The sequence below is a fragment of the Brienomyrus brachyistius genome, chromosome 9 (genome assembly GCF_023856365.1).
Source record: "Brienomyrus brachyistius isolate T26 chromosome 9, BBRACH_0.4, whole genome shotgun sequence".
NCBI lineage: Eukaryota > Metazoa > Chordata > Actinopteri > Osteoglossiformes > Mormyridae > Brienomyrus > Brienomyrus brachyistius.
The window spans coordinates 19,491,744-19,518,016 of NC_064541.1; the positions used below are offsets into that span (position 1 = coordinate 19,491,744).

Below are 26,273 nucleotides of genomic sequence, written 5' to 3' on the forward strand. Positions count from 1 at the left end.
ATGGGGGACCCCGATCGGGCACGCACGTCATTCGGGGGCCAGGCTTGGTGACTTGATTGACAGGAAGCGCGGGATCGTTACCTGCGCTCGCCGGCACCAGCGGGCATTTAAACGTCGGACCGGTGTCGGGGGAGGGGGGGATACAGCTCGCCAATTATCTAGGTAAGTCGGTCTGTTTTCGCGTGTTGCCGGCGTGCGACTTGTAACTGTTAGGATTCTGTGCGTCGGACTGGCCTCCCTTTGTTAGACCGGCTAACTTGGACGGATGGCTAGGCAGCTAACTAGGAGTGAGCGCTGCCCAGCCTCCATACGTGGCGACCCCAGGGGATGAGGCGTCGGATCTGTCAGTTACAGCAGCTCAGTGTGTCGCTTTTCAATGCCCGGGTGGACGGGAGGGAGACCGTCCCCGCCGTGCTAAGTTCGCCACGCCGCCGGATCGTCCCATGCGTGTGCGCCGCGCGCCCGGACGGGATAAAGATGGCCGCACGTGAGTTCATACGTGAAACGTCCCCGTAGTTTTATTTTAAACCCCCAAAATGCTGCCATCGTGTACAGAGATGAATGCCGCCTTCGCGGGATATATGATCAGCCCGCAGGTTACGGGGCTCCGCCGCTCCGTGTCCGCAGCAGCGCTGAACTTGCCCCGTTCCCGAAGTTGCCTCATTGATCAACCTCAACGTGGACGGTGCGAAATTGAATAGTAACCAGGCTTTTTATGCAGCAGATCGTTCTAAGAGAGAGAGGCTGGTGAGGGCATCGCTGGCCTGTATTTTAAAAAGGAAAAACGAAAGTTAACGTGGTTCATACTGGAAGGCGCCTCTAAGTGCGAGCGTTTCAATGAAGCCATGTGGCAACAGTCATTAAAAATGTCCCCCAGCGCAAAATGTTACTAACGCCGAGCTAACCTTGTATTTAAAAAGGAAGAGACCCCTCGTACGTGAGAATCGCTAACGGGGAGGCGTTTTAGCAGAAAGCACTGGCGGTGTAACGGAGATCTTTGCGGGATGACATGGCTGCGATGGCGGTGCACTTCACTCCTCTAACAGCTGCGCCCGGATCAGCTATAGGCTTAATCCCGCAGTAGTTAAAGTTAGAGTCGGGGATCAGTAAGCTGATTCCCGGTCCATAGTTACGGCGCATGTGGGGAGGGGGTGGTGATCAGTAACTTTTTTTTTTTTTTTTTTTTGCCTGGAAAGTTGTGCAAGATGGCAGCGTGTCGTGTGTTAAATATAGAGCGGCATGGACCCACCGCAGCGGGTCTTTCTTTTCTGCCCCTGACCGGCACCGTTTATAGGGAAGTAATTTCTGCAGGAATTGCAGAAAGGTGAAGTGGCTCCTGATCGCGGTTCTTTTGGGTGGGGGGCGTGTTGTATCTCAGGCCATGTATTACCGGAGGCGTAGTTCTCCTTATTAGCCGTAGTCAGTGGGTTGGTGAGGAGTGGGTAGTCGGGGATAAGGGGCATCAGGGCATTTAGAAAGTTTAGAGAGGTGTGTGTGTTGTGTTCGTGCATTATCTTAATCTATATAATCTGATACATTCCAACGTGTACATTTTTATTTCCTTCTATGTGTAACTAAAATCCCAGTCTAACCCCACAGTATGCCGTAACATAACATTTCACTGCAAGTCATTCTCTATGATTGGAATGTGACAAAATTTTGAGTTTGTTTTATATATCCAGTTCCAATCCTTATACGTGTTAAAAAATGATTATTTTTGCCACTGTAGTTAACAATGTGAATTTATTTCACAGCTGATGTATTACCAGGTTAACGGGCATTATTCAGCACCACAAAAACCCAACCGAAAGCCGGGGTGGGCTGTATGCCGGCAAGGAGTTAGACTGACGGCCATAATTGCTAAAGATTATGTGCATGTGTGTAGATTAGAAGTATCTCCTCTGTGTGTGTGTGTGTGTGTGTGTGTGACAAGCACAGTAGCTAACTGGACCCCTGACATCTTCTGTTTGAGATAGGGGTGTTTACCACACCGGCTGTTTGAGGCGGAACACACCCTTAATCTCCACGGCCTCATGGCCGGCCCACCACATAATCTACTGTAAAAATTAGATTATTCAAATCCGTATCAGGAGAGCAGTAATCGCCGAGCGATTTGCCCACAGCCTCGCCTCCTCCCTGTCGTTGATGAGGGTTGGGTGTATGCAGTACAGCCACCCTGTGCAGTGAGACCTATTAATTTATAATCATGTCTTAACGGTTTCGGCATGCCGTCTTTCCCTAGTTGTTTTGTATGGAAAAGTTATGTGCAAATTTTTGTAAACTGCATCTATCATTAGAGGCCCAATTCTCACTGCATGTGCAGTTTCCTCTCTTCTCTGCAACTTTCCTTGAAGATGCAGTGGCCAGTTCTGTTTAGGGTTCTCCTGAGAAATGTACCAGCAGAGGTGTCAAGTAGTAATGGCTTATTTTAGTTCTGCCAGAACATAAGCCGAATTGCTTAACTGAAGTAAGGTTATATCACTATGGCAGCCCGAAGGTTCAGGTTTGGTTTATTCATAATGGTATAATGGTATCATTAGAAATTGTAATGGATGCATGCTAATTATTCTTAGCATCATTTCCATTTAGTCTTTCATTATTAATGAGTCAATCAGGTTCTCTTCAAACTTTAATTTGTTGTGGGTGTTCTGTATTGTTTTGTTTGGCCGGGTGGGGAAAGTGGAGGGGAATGAACTCGAGTCTGATTCCAGACAGCGTTAGTCAGGCTGAGGTACCAGTTATGCTGTTTATGGTGTAGGAAAAGTCAGGACCCCTGCTAGAGATTAATCATTTACTCTGGGTTCTGGGGGCTCCCTAACACTGCCCGTCCTTTTGGCTTTCTGATGTTTGCGCGTCAAGAACACGTTGTATCCAGCCCTCGGCTCTTCCAGAATGTCCCCTGAACGTCCCCTAACAGCTGCAGTGCCCCTGTCTTCGTCGCCTGTTGCTTCCTCATCTGGGAAGGAGACGGGACAGTGGAGGAGGTGGTGCTTTGTGGTATTGTGGCGTTAAATGACCATCTCATTGTTGGGGCCGCAGTGACTCAACTCCTTTTTTTTTTTTTTTTTAAAGGGAAAGTTTCATACTAAATTATAGAATTTGAGGCCACAGTGACATAAAAGCCGTTTGGCAGTAATTTTGAGGCCGGGCTGTACAGGGAAATGACTCTCGCGTCCTCATTCCTCTTACACTGGATTCTTGTTTTGTAGGGAAGAGGGCTGTGACTGATCATTGTGTTGTTAGTGTTAACTGTCAGTTACGTCTTCATTGACGTAGAACTGTTTGGCTGACTGTCCAACACGTCCTCGAAAGCTTCTGTTGCGAGATATTGGGTGAATTTTACAGGTAAGGTGCATGCATTGCTAACATCCTCGAACGGTTTGCTTTTACAGCTGAATAACAGCCTTTAATTTCCCCAAATATTTTAATAGACCTTCAATTGTGTTTTTTATTTTTTATTTTTTAAAAAAAGACCGTGATGATGTTTTCACTTGTAGCAATAATCTAATGCATTATACGTGTTTCCAAAGGCTATTAAGAGCTAAATAACAGCCTGAATTGAGCCGTCTCCTGTTTTCCCATGCAGATGGTATTCCGTGCCCGGAAACGGCAATAATCTGCTTTTTATTTACTCGCGTTGGCACAAGGTGCTCGTTACTGCCAGCGTTTCACATTCAAGAACAAATGCAGTGCATTAATTACTATATTTTTTTCCCCCAAAGTGCCCCCCAAGTTTTGTAAATTGCCCCAATTTTAGACAGTGGGGGCGAACGTCCCCCTCCGATGCTGGTTGCTATAGTAATACTTAAATATTTAATATTTAAAGTACCCTAGGAACCCCATTTAAGTCTGGTTGAAATTTCTGAGTAGCGACTCTGAGTTTCTGATTTGAGTTCCGATGTAATGCAGCGTAAATGTCAGGTTGTGATGCAGGCTGGGTGGCACAGTGCTTCCATGCTACAGTGGGTAGCCCTGTTGCCTCCAGTTAGCAGATTCTTATTAGCATGGGCTTCGTCCAATCGGTGTCTTTAATTGCACTTATTGTGTGAAAATGCAAGCCTGTTATTGGCTGGCATCCCACCCAGGATGTCCCCTATCTCGTGCCCGGTGCTTCTGGGAAAAGGCTGCAGGCTCACCGTGACCTGGTACTGGGTGCATGACACTCTGCTCCCCGCTGTTGTTTTGTTCCCCTCTTATGGGACTGTAGTTATTTCACTGGTTAGTAAGGACCTAATCAGGAGATCCTGTCCAGGGAGACCCAGCTGTCTAAACAGATGCAGCACTGAAGGTTTTGCTTTGAACTGTAGCATTGGCTGAACAAATAAATAGTGATGCAACTGGCTAACGAGGAGAGATCCAGGCGTGTGCACCTGGGACCCTGGAGAAGGGGACAACACACTGGACCCGCCCCAGAGGAGGTCCCATCGGGGGAGGCGGCGGCTGGGGGCACGCGGGGCTTGATCCGTACAGTGCTGAGGGCGCGGGATTCGTCAGCCGGTATTCCCGGCGTCAAAAATGTACTTCATCTGCCAACGATGGTCATCTAACGTCGCTGGGTCACACGCGGCACGCGCAGTGTTGTGTAAGAGTGTAATTGCTACTGTTTATCGGAAAGCTATGATTTTCTGCGGAGTAGCGCCGGATGACGAGCGTAAACGGGTGAAGCAGAGGCTTCGCGTGAGTAGGAGGGAGGGGCCGGGGGGCTTGTTGATCTCGGTTATTAATTGGAGGTAAAGCAGTGATTACGTAAGTCAAAGTGCTGCAACATCTGCTGGGATCGTATGGATTATGGGGTAGAATTCGTTGATGTGGATCTTGTCAATGCAACTTTGCCAGCTTTGGATTTGGCCCGGCGGGAGTTTGGATGCCCTTGTTCCAGTTTATTTTTTGTAACCGTGACTACATTTGTAAATTCTTGGTGAGAACGTGCAGTTCAGCCATGACTTATCATTTTGATATCGTCAGGAGGTAAAACTTTGATTTAAAAAAAAAAAAAACAGCTGAGATTTAGCCATCTGCCAAGAGCCCGAATCTAGCAGAGCTGTAGCGTCTGTCGAGCTTCTGTCACTGAAAGGATCATCCCAAATCAGTCTGGCAGAAACGATCATGCTTCCCCCCCCCTTCTCCCTTCTCTCTGAAATGGCTGCCAGTCATTCGTGGTGTGAGCGAGTAGCCCTGTCTGGTCTGTCCAGCGTCTCTTAGGGAATGAAACCCCCAGCATTTCCATCTCCAGGTGTCAGCAGATAGGCTTAAGGGCAAAGCCGCCCCCCCCCCCCGCCGGGTGATGTCACTGCCAGTGTGGTCCAATCTGTCAGTCGGGTTCTCCTGGCTGCTTCCTCCACCTCGGTCGGCCCCTCTGAGAAGCGACGTCCTGTCTGCACGTGAGCTCCGAGGGCCGCTTGTCACGCTGCTGCCCGAGTTCTCACTAACGTGCTTAAACTCCCAAGCTGAGAAGCTGTTTGGGCAGAAGACTCTAGCCTTTTAATCTCCGTTTTTCTCTCTTAATTATTCCCTTTTCCCCATGCAGCCGATCGGAAGTCCCGCTTTTCTATTTTGGACACTGTGTGGTTGTTCAGAAAAATAGTCCTTATTGCCACAACATGAACATTTGCAGAGTGGGACACACACACACACACACACACACACATTAATAATGTTTAGTTAGAGCTGTATTGGTTCCTGGAAGGTACAATGACTGTACCATTCTTTGGTTGTGGTTCAGTGTGGTTTCTGGGGCCAGGGATGCCGTCAGATGAACCTTTAACAAGGCGTGTGACGCTGCTCTTCTGCCGCACACCGGTTCCTGTTCCTCCTGCGTGCGTATGAACGTGTGCGATTTCTCTGTAGTCAGGCCATTCAACCGGTTTGATCTTCCCCTCTGCAGGTCCGGCCGTGACACAGAGCGTCGCATGAGAAGCACCTAGGCTTCAGGGCACCGGAGCTGCCTCCTGGAATAGGGTACAGAGCCCAGGGTGAGTGTCCCAGAGGTCGCAGGGTTACGAGTCGATGAATGTTCTGGAATATGAGCTGCTGAGTGTGATAAGCCACAAAGAAAAAAGGAAAAAACAGGCTTGGTATGTGGGGGAAATGTTACACTAATGGTCAAAGGTGAGCTGTCTTTCATATGATGGGAGGCAAAGGGAATGAGGTTTCCAGGCTGATCCTTCTGCGTGGGGAAGTCTGTGCATCTGCCCACCTTGTCGTTGGGATTAGTGACCATTCTAAGGATTGTGTGCAGGATCGAGGAAGCAGAACTTTATTGGTCGTTCTTGCCAGTTAGGATGCACCTGGGGGACAGCATGATGCAGAGGGTCCTGGCACAGCGTTGTGGGTTAGGGGTGTTTCCAAGCGGGTTCAGAGCCGTTCAGTTTCAAGCCAGTGGCCCAAAATATTATATCCATAAACATCTATCTATACATGGGGGGGTTGGAAATGGATTTATCAGGGTGTCAACGTGTTTCCTTACTTGTGCGAGACTCACACAAGATCCCAGATAATTCAGCATGGATCGCTTTTCCCTTTGATAACGGGATCGCCACTCTTCCCCAGCTGACCGGCACCTTACTGACGCCTCTCGCGCTGCTCACAGTGACTCGCTCCAAACTGCCTTCCGAGGAACCTCCAGTAAGGCTTTAAAGGGGGGGACCTTTGGCTTGTTGCTGGATATCGGTTCCTGGAGCCTGGAGAAAAGAACACAAAACACTTCCGAGAACCAAGACATTAAAACACTTGTGTGAAATTTTATAATGTTTTATATAATTAGCCCAGGAAATAACCGTATAATACTTTTATACTGTGTTTAATCGCACCCTCATTTTTTAATTGTATGCTTCTGTTAATTTCATTTGAATTTGGGGGTGGGTGGGGGATAGTGGCTTGATCCGCAGTGTTGGCAGAGAAATGTCCCCCCCCAGCCAAACCCTTTGCCCCCAGTTGTTTTCTCACAAACGTGCGTCACTTTGGATAAAGGAGCTTGTTAAATTTTCATTTTTTTTCTTTATTTATTTCAGTGTATTAACCTTGTCATACAAGCATGAAATTTGTCATACACTTACCCCCCCCCCCAAAGGTGGGTTATGTTTAGTGAATGCTGCCTTTGAGCCCCTAACCTCACCACTGCTGGAATAAGGTGTGAAACTATGTCTGGCCACACGAAACTCAGCATCCTCCGTTTAAACATCTAAGCATCTCTTTGGCACGCCAGTCGTCTGCCTGGGCTCTTTTTTCGGCCCCCCAGGGACCCGTCACATGGTTGGTGGGGGTCACCTGATGCATAACTAATGCCGTATTGTAATTGTTACCCAGTAGTCCCTGCCAGTTCCTATGAGGTGGCTATAAATTATAAATTATATGATTCAACATAAAAAATAGCATAATTCATTACGAACGGAACCTAGTTTCTCTGTCCTTTACGGTAGAGGCTGAGGGTGCATTTGTATAGCAATAATTTTGTTCGCATATCAGTAGTAATCCACTGAGTCCTGAGATTATGAACTTAGTTCTGTTTTCAGTTGTGGACATGCATGAGGAGCAGCGCTCTTGTGTTATTGAAATGCCCTCAGGCTCATGCTCTTCAGAAACAGCGGCACGTAGCTTGGTGATGCTGATGTCATTTTAGAAAACGAAAGCAATCCTTCCGCGACACACGGTTGTGGTCTGGTCTGCTGCCGAAGGCCCCGCCTCCTCACTGATGTGGGGTCTCTCCGTCCTCTAGCTCTGTCGGCGTGAGCGGAGGCCGGCCCAGTTGCCGTCTGGTCCCCTCTGCCCTCTGAACCGCTTGCCGCAGCATCATCCTCTGGCACGGGAGACATGACGGTGGCCAGCGCCAAGTGCACGTCGGGTAAGCTGCTTGATGGAGTATCTGACTGCTCCGTTGGTTGATCCGTGGTTTAGTGAAGATCTTCCGCTCGCGGTCCCCGAGCCGGAATGTGGGTGTTCGCTGAGAAATTTTAGTTTGGAAGTTTTCCTGTCCCACAAAACTTGTGCAAGAAGGTGATCAGTGACAGTCCAGTGGAAAAGTCTGGGTGTGTTTTTCCTTGGGACTGAATTCTCAAATGTTGAGAGAGAGCAGAGCTTTTGTCCCGATCTGTAGAAGCAGATACTTTGGTTGGGAGAATGTGGCTTCCGGCATCTACAGCCAGGTCAGTGTGGCTACTTGGTGTTGGTTGAAAACTGGCAGCAGATGAGGGATGGTGTGTATCGGTGTGAGTCCATGTGCTTGCGAAGGTCACTGGTTGGAACCCCATGGTCAGCAGAGTGATTTCACCGTTGGGTGCTGGAGCAAAGTCCTGTTGCTCCTGATGCTGGCTGACCCAACTCCCTGATCCTGACTTCAAAGATTTCTTTGGATAAAATAATCTGTTCAATAATGTAATAGGGTTTCTTGCAGGAGAAATCTGACCGTAAGATGGTGCATCACACACGTGTGTGCGTGTGTCTGTAGTGTTAACCAGTCGAGTTGGTTGTTGTTATGTGGAATGAGAGCTTTTATTTGTACCTGTGTATGGGCTGTGTACTAGATAAACTGGAATTCTGGAAGGTGCGTTCTGACCCAGGATGTGAAAAACCTTTGAAAGTCACTCGGAGGGGCTGGCCTGCTGTCCGGGTTAATGCTGGTACTGGTTTTCAGTAGCATGGTCAGAACGCGGGTAGTTTCTCTCGCCGGGTGACCATGCCGGTCCGATGGTGGCCCTCCTCTGGGCTGGATTCCATGCCTCCTGAGACTCACAGTGAACCTGACGGAATCCGTGTCGACTCCGGATGGCGGCTGGCTGATTCCGGAGTTTTCCGTAGGAGTGGTGAGAGGTGGGTGGAGGGGGGGGGCGGCACTGCGTTGGCACAGGGCTGTTGCTGTGTCATCTCGGGAGACCTGTGATGTTGCTAAATGCGCCCAGCTGTTACTGCACAGCTCTCCCCGAGGAGGGTTCCCACCTCCGCAGCTTGCGATTTGGAGGTCTGCCGCAGAGCAGACAGCACTCAGCCCGCAGTACCTACCTGCCGTTGTATCTTCACTACCATCAAAAGATTTACAGGTCAAATTTTCTTCCTCAGCCAGGACATCTCATGAAGGCCCACTGTTTTTTGGAAACGCATAAACTTTTAGCGGCCTGGTGATGTCCTACATTGTGGTGTTTCCGGTATGTAATGAGGGTAATGCTGAAGAACAGGGCATTGAGTAGATGTGAAAGATTTCAAAGGGTGACACTCTTGTCTGAGTTTACCTGATGTTGGTCCAAAGTGGTGTGTCCTCACTGATGTGGTTGGATGGATGCCATTAAATGTACAGTTATCCTTCCTTTGGGTTTCAGTAGGTGAGGGTCTTTAGAGTTTGAGTGATTGGTGAGGGTCTGAGGAATGATTCGGCGGTGTTGTGCAAGTCTGCGGTGGTTTTCGGAGATGGGGGGGCTGGTCTTGCTTGTTCCCCAAGCACACCAAGTGTCTGAAGGGAAATGTAGTTTCTGATTGGCCGTTAACTGATTGGGATACCCGTCTCATTCGGTCCGAGCCTGGATCACTTCTCCAGCTAAGTCCGTTTCCTAGCTGTTCTGGAATGTTCCTGTGGACGATCTCACGTTGGTGGCCGGTCGAGTGGAATGGTGGTTCTCCTGCAGGATGACAGTCTGCTCCAGAGTAGGGGGAGTTCTTCTGTTTTTTTTACGTAATTTTCTCTCTTATTTGTTCACACGTTATTCGGTTTGTGTTCTGTGGCTCTAACACCATTCCTTGCGGTATCTGCACTTAACATAATTTGCATAACAAATCATAAATATACAAATGCAAATTCTATTCGGGACTCCCGTTAATGCTTTGGGTCATCCGTAGTACGAAGTTACATAAAAACCTGTGAATTTTTAATAGGATTAGCAGTTAATGTGCTGTGCGTTTTGGTTTATGTAATCTTTTAACTCTTTCCTTTCATCGGGAAACGACCCGTCATCTGCTGTGCGCCGTTTTACTCAATCGCCTGCAGAATTTCCGCACATCCTGGCAGACGGTCTCTCCTCTTTCTGTCTTTAGTAATACGTTTCCCCTGTATCTACGCCTGTCTGTCCTGTCCCTCGTGTTTCGAGGCGGCAGGAAAGCTCCTCTGGATGACTGTCCCCTTAACCTCCAGAATTCAATCACCCAGAGCTCACAGTTTGGTGTGAAATGCACTGATGCTTCATGGCTGCTTTAAGGTGCTCCTTGCAAATCCTTTACATTTAATTTGATCGTATTTAATCTGCCGCCTTTAGATGAGACTCGGCACTGTATAAAGGGACAAAAAAAAAAGTGAAATGGGTATTTCCTGCCTGACTGGGCCTGACGGATTCTGTGTTGGTACTAAATTCTGAGCAAACGTCTTTCCCAAAAGTTGACGCTGACCTGTGTCATCAGTGATATCGTGTTGCTGGGTGGGGGGGGCCGCAGATCCATGGGTGTAGTGAGCAATACCGGCTATTGAATAGCAAAAAACATACATTTTACCCTTTTGTAACCAGGATGGTTGTAAAGGTGCTTTTAACCAGTTCAGTCGGAATTAGACGTGTTTGTAGGCGGGATAATCTGCCCATCTGCTTATGATATGCAGGGATGCAGGGATGCAGGGATGCAGGGATGCGGAGACGAGCGCAGGAGGTGTAAGGGAGTGAGGCGGGGGCTGGGAAGCCTCCCTCTCTCTCTGTCTCACACCCCTCCCTCCGCAGGCCTGGAGTGCAGTGTGATGGCCTCCCCTGCTTTGCTGTCACAGGGATTTAAAGTCTCCGTGGGAGGGGCTCTTCGACACATAATAATCCCCCCCCCACCCCCCAATACCCTGCACGTGGTGTGATGCCCGTACAGTCAGGTCTCCCCACTGGAAAGCTAGCTGTGATTTTATTTTTTTTCCTTCCTTTTTAATGGCTTTTCCTGTAATGTTTATGATGTCTCAGGCCTGAACATGGCGACGTGGGTTAGACTCTAACCCTTTAATTGGCTTGTGTCCACACCGCTTGACTTGCCTGTCTGAGGTGGGTTTGCATTCCTGCCCTCGTGTGGCTTGGGTTCTCGGCCCGGCTACGGTTGCGAGGTTCCAGCTCGGTTACCGCGGTGTCCATGAGCAGTGGAGGTTGGCGGTCGCTGTCTCGGGGGGGGCGGCTACTCATTTCATGGATCCTGCCCTTTTCGGATCATGGCTGTGCAGGTGGCCGAGGGTCTGTGAGCTTATTGGTTGATGGCACTGCATGTGTAGGTTGTACGACACGTGACGGCCCCTAGGGGGCGGCAGATTAGCGGTCGGAAGCTCGCCGGTTCAGATCCTCTGGTCAGAAAGGTGATGTTGACCCTAGAGCCCACAGTTGCTCCAGGAACTGCATTTTAGTTGTATGTCACTTTGGATAAAAGTGTCTGTAAATAAGAATGTAAATGTAGTTTCCTTTGGATATAAATCTAGCACACCCCAATATGGGGGGGCAACAAGTGTCTGGCCTGGGATGCAGGATGGCTGCTCTGGTAAGGGGCCTTGGGCTGACACAGTTCTGCCACTCCAGCCTGTCGGACCGTCTAAGTCGGTCAGGATGGGAGAAGGGCAGCACCGCGCCGTCCGATGTGTGTCAGCGGAAGGTCTAACAGCATCTCTGTCCCCCCCGGACCCACTGTCCCCCCAGCCATGCAGCAGGTCCTGGACAACCTCGACGACCTGCCCAGCTCCACGGGGGCCGAGGATATCGACCTGATCTTCCTGAAGGGCATCATTGAGAGCCCCATCGTCCGCTCGCTCGCCAAGGTAACCTCGTCCTCCGGTTAAAATCACCCGCTTAACGAGAAGCGCCAGTCGGCCCTCGAGTGACCGCCGAAGGCCAGGTGTGTCACGGACGCTCAGATGTTTGGGCATCAGATTTAATGGTGGTGGGCGGAAAATGGCGGAGGCTGAAGAGGACCATAGCATGACGCGGGGTGAGAGGGCAGATGCCGGTCCGAATTGATGAAATGTGACAGGACCTCCTGAGGCCCCCGTCCTCAGTGGAAATATAAACAAATGGTTCCCCCCCCCCTTCACCCCATGACCACGAGGCGATATTTACTTCATCCACATCCATCTGTAGCTAGTCGCTGTATTTTTGCAGCTGAATGTGTCGCATTAGTGACGTGTTTATCTTATCTGTGCGCATGAAACCGGCCGGCCTGGTCAACAAACCCATAGCAGTTTCAGCAAATATTTTTCCGAAAATATTTCCTCATACAGGGAACTTGTCATTCCCACCCCCACAAATATTTTTGTATGAAATTCAGGGGGAAAAATGACAGGATAGTGAAAATAGCTATAATAATGTGCTGCTTGAAGTACATACAGTTTTGAAGCTGCCCTTTCAGATGCGAGCATTTGGGGGTAAAGAAAATGATCCTCAATAAATGACCCCCCCCCCCCCCCATCACACACACACAGGCCCACGAGCGGCTAGAGGACGTGAAGCTGGAGGCGGTCCAGGACAACAACGTGGCGCTGGTAACGGAGATCCTGGAGGACATCCGCGGCCTGAGCCTGCAGGACCGCAGTGCCTCAGAGCTCTCCAGGATCCTGACGGAGCCGCACTTCCAGGTGACCGTCCAGCTCCCAGCGCTTCTCCTCCCGGGAAACAAACGCTGGCTGGCTGTCTTTGCTAAGTGCAGTGTTAGTCAGTGAAAGGGCCGGGTGTCTCAGCCGAATTTACAAACCTCACTCAGTCCACAGAATGCGTCTTTGAAAACATTTGGCCTTCATTAATTTTGGATATATAATGAAAATTCTTTGCATTACACGAGGACTGAGTGAGATTTGCTTCTCAATTTGCTCTTCAGTGTTCCTTTATGTGGCTTCCTGTCCAGGGTGTCCCTGTGGATTCTGGGATAGGGTCTGTGCTCATACTGGCCTGATGGACAGATAAATAAGTAATAATCTTTACTAGGCTTCAAATATCTTGTTTAGTCCTCTTGTAAATGGAGGAGCTCAGTACTATGTCTGGAAGCTCAAGTAGAGCATTGCAGTAACAATGCAGAGGTTGTGGGTTCAAATGCCAGTGGCCACGCATATTGTAACCCTTCCTTCCACTGTAAGTTGCTTTAAAAAGTGTCAGATAATTGAGTTTTTTTTCTTCTTCAATGTTTGCTCCTTTCCAGTCGCTGTTGGAGGCTCACGACCAGGTAGCGTCGAAGTCCTACGACACCCTGCCATCCGAGGTCACTAAGGACTCATCGACGGGCAACTGTCTGCAGGCGGACGCTGTGCGGATGATCGGAATTCAGAAGAAGAGTGGAGAACCGCTGGTCAGTGCTTCTCTAATGCCGATGGCTCCCGGAAGCTGATTACAGACGATCGCTCGTTCCCCAGGATCCCGGAAGGCGTAACCCACCATTGGTGTCGTTTGCAGGGGGTGACGTTCCGCGTGGAGAACGGCGAGCTCGTGATCGCCCGCATCCTGCACGGCGGCATGATCGACCGGCAGGGCCTGCTGCACGTGGGCGACGTCATCAAGGAGATCAACGGGCACGGAACGGGCGGCGACCCCCACCACCTGCAGGACATGCTGAAGGAGAGCAGCGGGAGCCTCACCCTCAAGATCCTACCCAGCTACCGCGAGCAGGCCGCCCCCTCGCAGGTCCGATACACCCCGCCTGACCGTGCACCCGGGGGTGTGTGTGTGTGTGTGTGTGTGTGTGTGTGTGTGTGTGTGTGTGTGTGTGTGTGTGTGTGTGTGTGTGTGTGTGTGTGTGTGTGTGTGTGTGTGTGTGTGGTGGGGGGGGGGGGGGGTGCGCTCTCCTTTAACGCCGCTGTCAGCAGGTGACCGGCAGGAAATGCAACCCGCCTGAAGCGCTCTATTAATAGCGTGTGCAGCTCAGCGGGTTAGCAGGCCTTGCCTGCGAACGGGAGGGCGGCGGGTCAAATCCCAGAGACGGCAGAGTGATGTCACCGCTGGGCCCTTCAGCGCGGCTCTTAAGCCGCGGTTGTTCCAGGGATTGTCTGGTCCTTCCTTGTCAAGAAAAAAAATAGCATCTCCGACATAAATGAAGAAACCCTCAAAGCAGTCTCTGGGACCCATCTGGGGGGCCTGTTGGGCCTCTTCATGGGGCCAGGGTGGGGGGGGGGCTGTTTTTAAGACGGCCAATGGGATGCTGGCATCTGGGGCCAGCGGCTCGGCCAAAGTTAGGGAGGCGTTTCTGTGGAGACTCCGGCCAGTCGACTCGCTTTTGTTATTAACGTAGTTTAGCGAGTAGTAAACTCTTTCCCGGTTGTCTGAAGGCACTGCTTTTCATTTCCGTCAGGAAGTCTCTTTATAGGAATGTTCTGGATGTCGTGGGACGTGGAGTGTGTTTCCATGGTGACCTCCTGTTAGGCCACGCCTGTTTTGGTCTCCCTGAGGACGGTTAGCTGGTTTGCTACTGCTTGCTTCTCGTCTTCCTGGTCCAGTTGCCTCAGCCATCTCTGGCAAACGGCTCTGGGCGGTTTCTGTGCAAACGGAAAGAAGGAAGTCATCTTACAGTTGCCATTGCTGTCCCTGACGTGTGGGCTTGTAGATCCGATATACTGAGGATGGGCCAGTATGCTGGTCACCAGCAGAGGTTCTGATTCCTCCCAGTAGGAAGCTCTGAGGGAGCAAAAATGTGGACTGTCTGGGGTCCCAGGGGACTCGGTGGAGAAACACTGATCTTTACAAGCATGGCTGTGAAACTCTTTTCCAGATTTTCTCACTGTAATATTCTCATTGCATTCTCACAATTGTTAGGTTTACTTGAAGCCATACTTTGACTACAATCCAGCCAATGACAACCTGATCCCCTGCAAGGAGGCGGGGCTTGGCTTCTCCAGAGGAAGCGTCCTTCAGATTGTCAACAAGGAGGACCCCAACTGGTGGCAGGTGGGTGGGGCCTGTTTCTATCTACGGGTGAATCCGCATCTTGGGAGAATGTAGGTTGCCAGGTTACGTCAGTCTTCTCTAATTCAAGCGATTAGCTGGAAGTAGAGGCCCCCATGTCTAGGTGGGGGTTTAGTTAGGCAGATCCTGTAGATGTGTTTTTCTTTTCCTTAACTAGAGAAGATGTAGAAGAAGGGACTAGTAGATGACAGCAGTCTCTCCGCCTCTGAGATTTCCGCCCGTCCCTCAGGCGTGCCACGTTGTGGGCGGAGTCACAGGACTGATCCCCAGCCAGTTCTTGGAAGAGAAGAGGAAAGCGTTTGTGCGGAGAGACTGGGACGGGTCAGGTACTGTCCGGGCGATTCCAGCCCCTCCTGACTCTCATTTCCTAGCTGAGTAATACTCTGTTACATTTCACCAGCCTAACCCAGAGTCTGAGGCTTATAACCACCCTCAGGATGCCAAAATCTTTTAGAAACGAGTATTTTATTATTATTATTATTATTATTATTATTATTATTAGTAAATTAAAGCTGATATGTTTAACAGTCCCAGGCATTAAACTGCTGATGGCACAGTAGGCGGTGAGCTTTTGGGTTAAGTCTGCCCTCTGGTGGCTGCACAGAGTACTGACGCTTTGTTCGTTCTATCAGGTATGCTCTGTGGGACGGTCAGTGGGAAGAAGAAGAGGAGGATGATGTACCTGACGGCTAAGAATGCAGGTATGCAGTCAAGGGGCTGATGTATTTTTAGCTTTTGAGTTTTGAACTCCGAAGCATGTTTCTTCACATCAGTTTGGGCCGGTAGGGGTCATGGAGCCCTTGTGTTTGCAGAGTTTGACCGTCACGAACTGCAGATATATGAGGAGGTGGCGAAGATGCCCCCTTTCCAGAGGAAAACGCTGGTTCTGATCGGAGCGCAAGGGGTGGGGCGACGGAGCCTGAAGAACAGGCTCATGATTCTCAACCCGAGCCGATTCGGTACCACCGTCCCCTGTAAGTCCCCGCGGCATGGCGACAGGTTCTGTCGCGTTCTCTCGGTCCCAGCTCACCCCCTGGTGCGTCCCCAGTCACGTCACGGAGCCCCCGCGAGGACGAGAGGGACGGCCACTCGTATCGCTTCGTGACGCGGACGGAAATGGAGGCGGACATCAAGACGGGCCGGTATCTGGAGCACGGCGAGTACGACGGGAACCTCTATGGAACCAAGATGGACTCCATCCACGGGGTGGTGAGCAGTGGCCAGACCTGCATCCTGGACGTCAACCCTCAGGTTGGGGCGGGCTGTTCGGCTGTTCGGTTAACCCTTAGGCTGTAGCTGAAACCGCTTAGCGTCTCAGGTGACCTGACCACCCACGCATCCGCAGGCGCTGAAGGTTCTGAAGACGGCCGAGTTCATGCCGTTCGTCGTCTTCATAGCCGCCCCGGAGCTGGAGACGCTGCGGGCGATGCACAAAGCCGTCGTCGACGCGGGAATCACCACAAAGCTGCTCACGGTCCGTCCCGCTGGCGTTTCGCAGGGCTGCCGGTGGCCCAGTGGGTAGTGCCGCTGCCTCAGACCTCCAGGGCTGGGGGTTCAGATCTCATACACGCGCGGTGCAGGCTGTGGGTTTCCTCCAGGTATTCCAGTTTCCAACCACAAGCCAAAGACGTTCGGGCATTTTGGCCTGTGTGGTCTGTGAGGTCCAGGGTCTGAGCCAGTCGTGCGGCTCACTGTCTGCATTTCCTCTAGGATGCGTGATTGGCAGATGGATGGATGGGTTTCTCGAGGCTTGTGGGATGTTCTGAGCGACCCTCAGTGATTTTAAAAAGTGACCCATACAGCCATTGCCTCAAATATAACTATCTTCCTGTCTCGCCATCAGGACAATGACCTAAAGAAGACGGTGGATGAAAGTGCAAGGATCCAGAGAGCCTATGACCACTATTTTGACCTCACGATTGTCAACAACAACCTGGACAAGGCCTTTGAGGAGCTTCAGGTGGCCGTGGACAAACTGTGCTCAGAACCACAGTGGGTCCCAGTCAGCTGGGTCTACTGAGCTTTGCGGACCTGATCCCGAGCAGAGTTGGGGGGGTCACCTGCGTGAACCCCACCCACAAAGCCCCAGGTAATGTGAGGTCAGCCAGCACAGCTACCGGCACCAGAGACCCCCCCGGATGCTGACCTGTTTTCTACTACACAGACCAAAGGGAAGTGAACTTGCGTTTATTTTTTAATAACTTTTACAGTAACTTTCGATTGGAAATGGATGTTGCAATTTGTGTAGCTTATCTGTGCCCTGGTTATCTTTCAGAAGCCAACATTTTGATCTACCAGCCACTTCTAAAGTTTTTATTTATTAATCTGGGTGAGGAGACCTTTCAGAGAAACATCACATCACCGTATCTCACCTTAAACATGTTTACAGTACAGGCCTTGTCACCATGACGATTACACAGCTCTCCCCTGTGAATCCCACTTAACGTAAGAGTCAAGGGGAGGAACTTGCCCTAAGCGCTTCGTGTTCCTCATTCATGTCTGTGTACCTGACAGCTTCAGCTAGGAGAGTTCAGGACGGTGCAAGCACACTTTGCAGGAAAGTTTGTCCATTTTATTTTTCCAGGGTTTGTGACGTATCGGATATTTATCCTTAAGACGCGTGTTCTGCTTTAGATGTGGCTCTGGACCTCGAAGCTCTTAGATCCTGCCTTCGGTATGCACTGCGGAAAATGCCGGCGCTCTGTTTAATGACTGGTGGTTTGTTTGTGCCTCTGAATGATGACCCAGCCCCCCCCCCCCCCCCTTTTTTTAGGGTAATTAGTCACGGAGAGAGAGACCAGCCTGCCTTTCGTTGTACTTATGTGTGAATTAACTTCTCCTTTTCATGTGACGGACATGTCCTACCGAATATTTTATAATGAAGAGACCTGTATTTTAAGATGTTTGATAAGTTTGCTTAATAAATTTCAGGCTGCTGACAATAGTTGTTTTGTTTCTGATTTTTTTTTTTTAAATGTATTTTTATTTCTTTAATACAGTTTCCCCCTAAAATGGATTGAAGCTGCTAACGGGGGGGGGGGGGAAGACAAGCTGTCCTGGATCCGTCACTCAAACATTTCTGCCACTGCTCCTTTCAGAGTCGCCTGTTTTTGTTCATCAGTCGCCTCTTTGTCTTTTTGATCAGATTTAGTCCATCGCTAGTTTTTAAAAAAAAATATTTAAAAAATTTGAAGACAGAATTTCTCCAGGGATCAGTAAACTAGCAAAATTCCTTTAACAGAAATGGATGTGTATTACTGTTTTAAAGAGAAAATGGAGGGAGGCAACGAAGGTTTGAGACGTTTTTGATGGCAAATGGTGGTTGTAACTAATAATCGATACTGGATTTATAATATATATATATATATATGTTTGTTAATAATCCGAAATGGAAGACGGTGCTGCCCCCTAGCTTCTAGCTTATTATTTGCACTAATTCTGAATTTTCCTGCTTGTGGCTCAGCTGAGCTTGGTTGGTAAATGCCTGCTTCACTCCAAACCCTGACCCGGTACAGACTGAGCATATAGGAATTCCAATAATGGGGCAAAGGTTCCCCAAAAGCTCGACTAGCCTCCCCTCGCTACGGACATTCACGGTGCGGACAGGCAGGCGAGCCCCCGGACCACGATGCACAGAACGAGGGGGCCGAACCCGGGGTTTTGGCCCACGTCCCCTCGTACAGCCCCCCCCTCTCTGCGCAGGTTCACTCCGCAATGGCGACAGAGCCGGGCCGCGCTCTGGAAGGCACCATCTCCCAGCAGGGTGGAGAGGCCTTCATCCTTCACATGCTCTTCCTCGCCTTCTTCGAAACTTTGTACCTGTGGAGGCCGGAGGGAGGCCGATCAGCCAGAAACATCCAGAAAAGTTCCCGCTGTAAACCCACGACAAGAATCCTGTGAACGCCACTGCGGCGAGTTCCTCATTTACATGCTAAATGCTAGAATCAGTGTTGCTTAAAATATGTCAAACATTTAAAAAAAAAAAAACAAAACACAATTTCCACTCACCAAATGCTGCAAAACCTGTAGGACAGATGGAGTGCAACAGTCTCCCAGAGCTGCCAAAGCAGCATCAGTCATTTCTGCAATTTCGAAGGGTAAATAACAGGTGCGTTTATGTCTGTGGAAGTGAACCGATGCTGTGTGTCACAGCTGAAAAGGTCACTAACAGGCTGCTTCCAAACGTAAACAGCCATTCGTGTTTCAGAGCTCTGTTAACAGCCTGAGTACGGCTGTTTGTAAAGCGCCGCTCACCTTCCATACCGCTCACCTTCCATACCGTTCACCTTCCATACCGCTCACCTTCCATACCGCTCACCTTCCATACCACTCACCTTCCACAGCGCTCACCAGCATGTGCACCGCTAGCAGGGGGGAGGAGCCAGGCTCTTCCCCAGCAGTCTCCCCCTCACCCTTCAAGAGGTCTAGAACTGATTGGGCCATCCGGTTCAGCGGAAACCCCTCCTCCAGCTGCCCCCAGCCAATCGCCTCGCCTCGGTGATGCCGATCCAACTTGTGATGGTGTCAGAGGGAGAAGCCCAGTCAAAAGCAAATGTTTTATAAAACGACCAGACTTCCCAGTAACATAGTTAAAGCCGGACCTGTGGTCCTTCCCGAAGGTGCTTTTCGGCCCCCGTTCCGTGATGCAGCATTACAGACTACATTCCTGCTGGCTGACATCCGGCTCGGCCCCCGGCTCTCCTGACTCACCATGTCCCCCAGCCAGTTGACTGCTGCTCTGTCCAGCACCATCTCCTTCAGGAAGTCGAACAGTCTGCGTCTGGTACGTGCTGGAATCGCGGCCAGCTGCTGAAAATGGACATTCAGCCCCTTCAGATCTGGAACGGGAGCAAGTTCAGGTTAGTGATGTCAGACAACTGCGCTGAAGAGGACAAATTTAATGCTGCAGAGTAATATAATAAATAAATGTATAAATTTTAGGAAAGTCGAGCTATAGGGTTTTTTCTTAAAGCACATTTTAAGCATCTTATTTAGATTGTTTTCATCATTTGTAATATTTTATAGTTATTTATAAAGCTTTTACCTTATGGGTTATCCAGTCTGTTTTAATATCCATATACTCTCAATGGCATTCAGGCAACATATGATTATTATTATTACGTAAAAATAAGATCCAATAAAACGTAGACGAACACATAAATATTATGGAACTGAAAGGTTAGTTGGAGAGCTACAGGCACCGAGTTCCCACCTGAATTCAGGCCCACTGTGTGTTGTTTCCAAGAGCAGATGGCGCTAAGCATGACCAGGCTTACACCGTCACTACACTGTCACTACACCCTCACTACACCGGCAGCTGCCAGGCTGCCCAAGGGAAACTGATTTTTTTTTTTTTTTTTTTTTTACAGATTTTCCCCCTTGAAAACCACATACAGTTTTAATGGTTGTTTCCTGAATCTTGTCTTGACGGTTCTGGTTTATTTCAGGATATGGACACCCTCCAGCCCCCACCGCGGCAGCTGGTACCTTTCAGTAGAACCTGAAGCGTCTCCCCCTCGAGACTCTGTGGGTCCTTTAATTCCTTCGCAGTCGGTCCCTCAGCCACGACACGGGCTCCTCCACTAGAATCCACTTCAAACCCACCCTGGACTTGAGGCAGCAGGCAGAGGTCTGGGGGAGCACAGGCAAACCCACTCAGGCTTCTGGGTAATGCAGGGATGCACGGTCAACACTAGAGGGAGCCCTCGTGTGCTCATGCCTGACAGTGCTGATTATTCACTGCACGCCGCTACCCCTTCACTGCAGGACAGACAGGTACTGACCAAACTTCCCATGGGCTTTCACTTCAAGCTCAATGATGCTGTAGGCGAGGACGGTCTGAGGAGGGATCTCCAGGGACACTTTGCTGTCCATGAATCGGGTTCCTTCATTCTTCACCGAAACCTGTGAAGCGTCAGGATTCATCGTGTCAGAGGTCACCTGCAGTGTACTTTGAACCCTGAGCCTTATGTTGCTTCCCAACCTTGCGGAACACAAGATGGATGGATTTTTCTGACTGGATTGAGCTGGATCATCCATGCTCTTGTAGCACAGTATTTTGTACAAGTTACAAAGCAAGCTTAAAAAAAAGTGAACAAAAAATTATATAGAATAATTCTTAAAAACCCTTCTGCAATATTTTACCTATCATACCTCCCAAGTATCACTACATTCTGGCCAGAATCATTTTCCTAACACACGACTACAGTAACTGCATTGTGCAGTGATGACACCGATGTCATTCTGCAGCCGCCCCGATCCCTGACACCTAAACAGTAAATCGCAGTTAGAATGGAGTAGCCGGTCGGGAACCGTTTCCAGTGAAAGGTACCGTTCCAGTGACCACCTGCAGTGCGGCTGCTATACGCCCTCACCTGTATCTTGTGCTTCCGGAATCCCAGGGCTGTAGCGCAGTCTCCCTGCTCTTGCACCTGCTCATAGATGGTGCACTGCTCAGTGGTGAAAATCCTCTCCTTCAGCACTCCGAACGCTTCCTTTTGCTGTTCCCTCATCTGCTTAATCAAGCAGTGCTCCAAATTCATAAAGCTGTCGAGGAAATGGCCATTGTTTCAGAAACCTGAATTTCCTTCCGAATAACGGGCAGAGGTACTGTACGGGTGGTTTCCAGACTGAAGTTTGCTCGGCCCACCTGTCCCTGGACTCCTCCAGAAGTTTCTGAACATCCACCTCTTGTTTCTTCAGGGTGCCAAAGGAGGACTGCAGCATGGAGGATGTCTCTCCTTCCAAATTTAAGTTCACAGGACTCACTTCCGTGTCCAACTTTCCCATCTTGATATCTCCATACATCCCCTCATACTTCAGGAATTCAGTTTCCTGTGCATCTGAGAATGATTCAAACATAAATTTATGTAAACGTTTTGTACAGTACCATTGCACTATGTGTTTTAGTCTAGACATGCATCCTTTGTCCAATAAGAAACAAAAAGCAAGTAGTCGAATCATGCATAGTGAACGAATCATGCGAGGGTGAACGTATTTATCTGTTGGGATAACTGCTTATATCAGTATTTCCCAATTCGATCCTCGGGGATCCAGTCGGTCCATGTTTTTGCTCCCTCCCAGACATTCCACATTTTTGCTCCCGGGAGCTTGGAGGGAAAACACTGGCTTGTATAGTACAGACTCCTGAATGGCCTATCGCATCATGCACAGGGCACCTGGCAGTGGACTCTCTGGTTGAGATGCCAGCCCATTAGGGGATGTGTATACACACACACACACACACACACACACACACACACACACAATATGAGCAATTTAGAGTCCCCAATCCACCTAACCACATATTTGTGGGGTGTGGTTGGAAACCCGCCATCATTCCTACATGCAAACTACACACACATAACAACAACAACAAATTTATTTTTATATAGCGCATTATCACAACATTACATCGTTTCAAAGCCCTTTACAGCATCTGCACCCAAAGCCCCCAGTGAGCAAGCCAAAGGCGACAGTGGCAAGGAAAAACTCCCAAGAGGGAAGAAACCTTGGAAGGGACCAGATTCAAAGGGGGAGCCCATCCTCCAGGGGCCGGCAGGGAGAGTCAAATAAGAGTCAAGTCACATATTTCCCAAGTCTTATGATTGGGACAAACTGGAAAGCAGGGAAGATGACAAGCCAATGCCGAGTCTTCTTCCAACCGCCAGGCAACTAGAGGTAAGGCAGTGCTGTCAGACATGAAAGATGACAGAGGCAGATGGGCGAGCATAAAACAAGGGACAAGAATCAAACTCACAACCATGGACGTGTGGGACAACACTGAGAGCCTCTGCACTGGTAGAAAAGCTATTATTATACACAGCACAGTTTGTTTAGTGCTAAGGCTAATGTCAGGATTGGTTCCCGTCCTGCCTCTTTTGGGATGTTGGTTCTGCTCGTGGCCAGCAGGTGTAGCTGGGCATCCTAGTGTCTTTAACTCCCAGTGTGTTTTCCTGTTCCCCGGGCTGCTGTGTGGTTTATGAGGACAGTGGCTAACTGCTTAACCTATCTCCCCTTTTATCTTCGTGGGTTCAGGTTTGGCCAGACGCCAACATTGTATGTCAGTTACTTGGTATATTTCTGTGTGGTTCCTTGTTTTGCTCGCCGTTTGCCCGTAGGTCTAATGGCCCACACCTGCGCTTTGTTAGTCCTTCTTATCAGTGCACCTAAGTGCCTGCCTTTGTTCTGTTCCTTACTCAGTTCGTACATGTGACTGATTGTGTGTTTGTAAATGTGCTGTTTCCATGTGTTGCTACCAGAGCTTGTGAGCGAATTGGAGCGGTGAGAATTTCCGCTCCTCGCTCACGAGGCTGTTGGCTCCGCCCGCTCCTCCGCTCCGCTCAACACCGCTCCTCGCTCTACTAAAAGTTCCTCCCGCTCCTTCATGATGCCCTCATGTAACAGGTAGGTGTAGGCAGGGTTGCCACCGGAGATTCTGGGTCCTAGAACAATCTATGTTCTTCCTTTCTTTATATAGATTAGCTTAAGAAAGAATCAATCAATCACTCAGGGGACTCACACCCCACAGCACCCCTAGATGTAGGTTAGTCTGACCATCTGGATGGTATCTGATTTGGCATGAATCCGGTACCGTTTCTAAAATTTTAATCCCATACGTCTCTTTGAACATACCCGGCTTAATTTCCTTGTCTCCCAGCAGCACGTCACTCAGGGTGAAGTCCGATGGTTTGTATTTTGGTGGCTTCCAGAACCAAATGGGCTTCGACTTCACAACTATTGAAAGAAGGAGCAGCTTGTCCGAGTCATTGAGTCGGGACACGGGTATCAGACAGCCATCTGGGTCGATCTCTCTGACGAATTTTCTGGTGGCTTTAGCGAACATCTGGAGCAATACAGGAATACAGATGCGATGCAAATGTATGAGTGTCAGCATTTAAGCAAGAAATAAAGGAAACAAAAAGGTGAATCGACGTCAAACCATACTATAACGTTTTACAGCCTGTAAAAGTTGCATGCCTAGTCTAGAAGTAAAACATTAACAGAATGTCATCGCGATTAGATCCTTCTGCGTTGAAAGTATATTCCCTCCATATTTGGTCATCAATAAGTGTTAGTGAAGTAAAAAGTAATTTTTTTCTCAGATGGATTATTACGTTGTCTACTTTTTAAAAAGTGATTTACTGTCAGCGGAAAAGCTCAGTGAGAATAGGCGTTTTTACGGTGAATTCCCTCTCCGTTACATTACCACGCAGTTCGGAAAACGAGTTTGGTTACATAATGCGTGAATGCAAACCAGGGGAAAACTATCAAACCAAATCACCGACATATGCCTTTGCACAAAGTTTGCAGCACTATTCCATTAGTTTTCTAAATCATTGCATGTTTACTACATATATCGTTAAGTGATATTTAGTAACACGCATTTTTACCTTTAAAGACTCCGGACCGATGATGCGGCACGTTGCTTAAAGCCCGGGCTTCAGATAGACTTAAAGGTGGGGGTGTGTGGGGTCGATGGTGGAAAACCAGCAGGCTGAAGGAAGAGGGAAGAGAACGCCGATCGCGCCCCGCACCGCCCCGTGTCCGATCGGCTTTCCGGGAAGACGCACGATTTACTGCGAATTCCGAAGCAGATGCGCGCAAGAAGGAGGAAGACTGCCAGGAGAATATGAAAATGCATCCCAACGCTGATATGGGCTTTTTTAGACCACGGAGGATGATTACTGAGCATGATAAAGCTAAACTATATATGTTGTTAATTATCCCTAAAACCCTCATATATAGATGACTCTCCATCCATATATTTTCTGCAATCGCTTGTCCTGTTTGGGGTTGTGAATCACGAACTCTTATCATCTCATCCCCTCCCAAGGTTTCTTCCTTCTAGGGAGTTTTTCCTTGCCACTGTCGCCTATGGCTTACTCACTGGGGGCTTTGGGTGAGGATGCTGTAAAGCACTTTGAGACAATGTAATGTTGCGATAATGCGCTTTATAAAAATAAATTTGTTTGTTGTTGTTGTTGTTGTTAAAGCGTCAGCAGTAACAGTGATAGATTAAAAGGTTAAAAATTTAAACCTTAAAAACTAGAATAATAGAGTAATTTTCATATAAAATTGTGACTATTGTGGCTGTGTCACTAAGTATGAAAATAACCACAATTTCTAATGGTCAAGGGAGGCCTTGACTACCAGTTAGTCACTCGCTTACCAGTTAGTCACTCGCTTACCAGTTAGTCACTCGCTCGAGAGTTGAAACCAGCTTATGGGCTTTGGCAATCGAGCAAATATGAGTGTCTTTCCTTCAGATCCGCAGAAAGCAGAAGTGCAACAGCAGCTTCCAGTAAAATATATAACGTTCTTTGTGATTCTTCCCCTTCCTGTTTGAATAACGGTAGCAGTACCTGAGATGGCTTTGGCTGGCGGATCTCAGCACTGCAGCACTCTGGTCTCTGGATTTTCCGGCTTTCCACTCCACTTACAGGCCAACATTTCAGATGGCGGCCAAGCAGCCATAATAACCCTCCGTGGGAGAGATTTGACTACATGGATTATAGTAAATCTAGGTAAACGGTGGAAGATGATAGTGATGATGAGGACGCCGGCCACACTTTTGTGTGTTGGGCCTGTTTGATTTGCTAGAAGGAAATGTTAAACTGTCACTTCAAAGATGTTAAAAATGAGGTTCAGTTATGTGAACTGAAATCAGTGCAATTCTTTTACATTTTTCTGTGCAAACCAGTTCAACATTTCTGTAGATTTAGTAAATACTACTGACAGTCGTCAGAAAAGATCTTGACTACTCGGATTATAGGCCTACCCAGGGGCATCTATAGGCCTACTCAGGGGCATCTATAGGCCTACCCAGGGGCATCTATAGGCCTACTCAGGGGCATCTATAGGCCTACCCAGGGGCATCTATAGGCCTACCCAGGGGCATCTATAGGCCTACTTGCTTTAATACAAACACGTCGGTAAGTGTTCAGCCCTCAGCTTCGCAGAGTCCCAGTCATTGTCTTGGCCATTTCAAAACTTAACTTCCCAGCATGATCGGCACGTGCAGCTCTTGAGGTACCGGCAGGCCAAATGCCTTTGGCAGCAGCGTAGGCAAAAAAAGTTTACTGAGGTCTTGGAAAAAAGGCTTTTGGTCGGCCTCAAAAAGATTCTGGTAAACCATCAGGCAACTCAAGAGGGGGACTCAGGGCTTTACCCATGCTGTTTACAGCAGGGATGGAGTGCCAGTGATCACAAACAGGGATATGGGCAGGAGGTGCAAGGAGTATTTTGAGGGCCGCCTGAATCCCACTGACATGATGCCTTGGAGGAACTAGAGTTGGAGGACTTATACCTCGTTTCCACCGACGTGGAGCTGGTGCCGGGTTGGGCTGGTTCTCCTTTGGTGCCTTCTGAGAACCAGCGTGCATTTCCACCGGTCTCCAGAGTAGG

At 49.1% G+C, this 26,273-nt stretch overlaps 2 protein-coding genes and 1 long non-coding RNA gene across 17 annotated transcripts; 1 reads left to right on the forward strand and 2 right to left on the reverse strand.

Moving 5' to 3' along the window:
- The first annotated feature begins 41 nt into the window (after window positions 1-41).
- On the forward strand, window positions 42-17,809 carry pals2a (protein associated with LIN7 2, MAGUK p55 family member a). Of its 9 annotated transcripts, XM_049026443.1 has the most exons (15): window positions 2,725-2,984; window positions 3,210-3,345; window positions 5,885-5,972; window positions 7,715-7,840; window positions 11,625-11,743; window positions 12,404-12,556; window positions 13,114-13,260; window positions 13,365-13,592; window positions 14,718-14,849; window positions 15,097-15,193; window positions 15,500-15,568; window positions 15,680-15,841; window positions 15,916-16,118; window positions 16,213-16,341; window positions 16,711-17,809. In XM_049026443.1, exons 4-15 carry the CDS (start codon window positions 7,810-7,812, stop codon window positions 16,885-16,887), a joined length of 1,647 nt encoding a protein of 548 aa, XP_048882400.1. In that variant the 5' UTR covers window positions 2,725-2,984; window positions 3,210-3,345; window positions 5,885-5,972; window positions 7,715-7,809; the 3' UTR covers window positions 16,888-17,809. The 9 variants fall into 9 exon arrangements, with proteins under 9 accessions (XP_048882397.1, XP_048882402.1, XP_048882398.1 ...); XM_049026440.1 differs by lacking the exons at window positions 2,725-2,984; window positions 3,210-3,345 and adding an exon at window positions 42-162; XM_049026441.1 differs by lacking the exons at window positions 2,725-2,984; window positions 3,210-3,345 and adding an exon at window positions 337-487.
- LOC125749320 (uncharacterized) lies at window positions 497-1,056 on the reverse strand. Its single transcript, XR_007399846.1, has 2 exons — window positions 906-1,056; window positions 497-764 (listed from the first exon to the last, which is right to left on the reverse strand). It is a non-coding gene; the product is annotated as an uncharacterized LOC125749320 (long non-coding RNA).
- Window positions 17,797-24,408, reverse strand: gsdmeb (gasdermin Eb). 7 transcript variants are annotated; one of them, XM_049026451.1, is made up of 11 exons: window positions 24,260-24,408; window positions 23,502-23,712; window positions 21,517-21,709; window positions 21,242-21,413; window positions 20,651-20,771; window positions 20,355-20,498; window positions 19,578-19,705; window positions 19,218-19,379; window positions 19,122-19,137; window positions 18,876-18,949; window positions 17,797-18,686 (listed from the first exon to the last, which is right to left on the reverse strand). In XM_049026451.1, the coding sequence occupies exons 2-11, from the start codon at window positions 23,710-23,712 to the stop codon at window positions 18,459-18,461; spliced, it is 1,449 nt and encodes a 482-aa protein (XP_048882408.1). In that variant the 5' UTR covers window positions 24,260-24,408; the 3' UTR covers window positions 17,797-18,458. The 7 variants fall into 7 exon arrangements, with proteins under 7 accessions (XP_048882408.1, XP_048882407.1, XP_048882409.1 ...); XM_049026450.1 differs by lacking the exon at window positions 19,122-19,137 and adding an exon at window positions 19,154-19,169; XM_049026452.1 differs by lacking the exon at window positions 19,122-19,137 and adding an exon at window positions 19,170-19,185.
- Window positions 24,409-26,273: the final 1,865 nt, after the last annotated feature.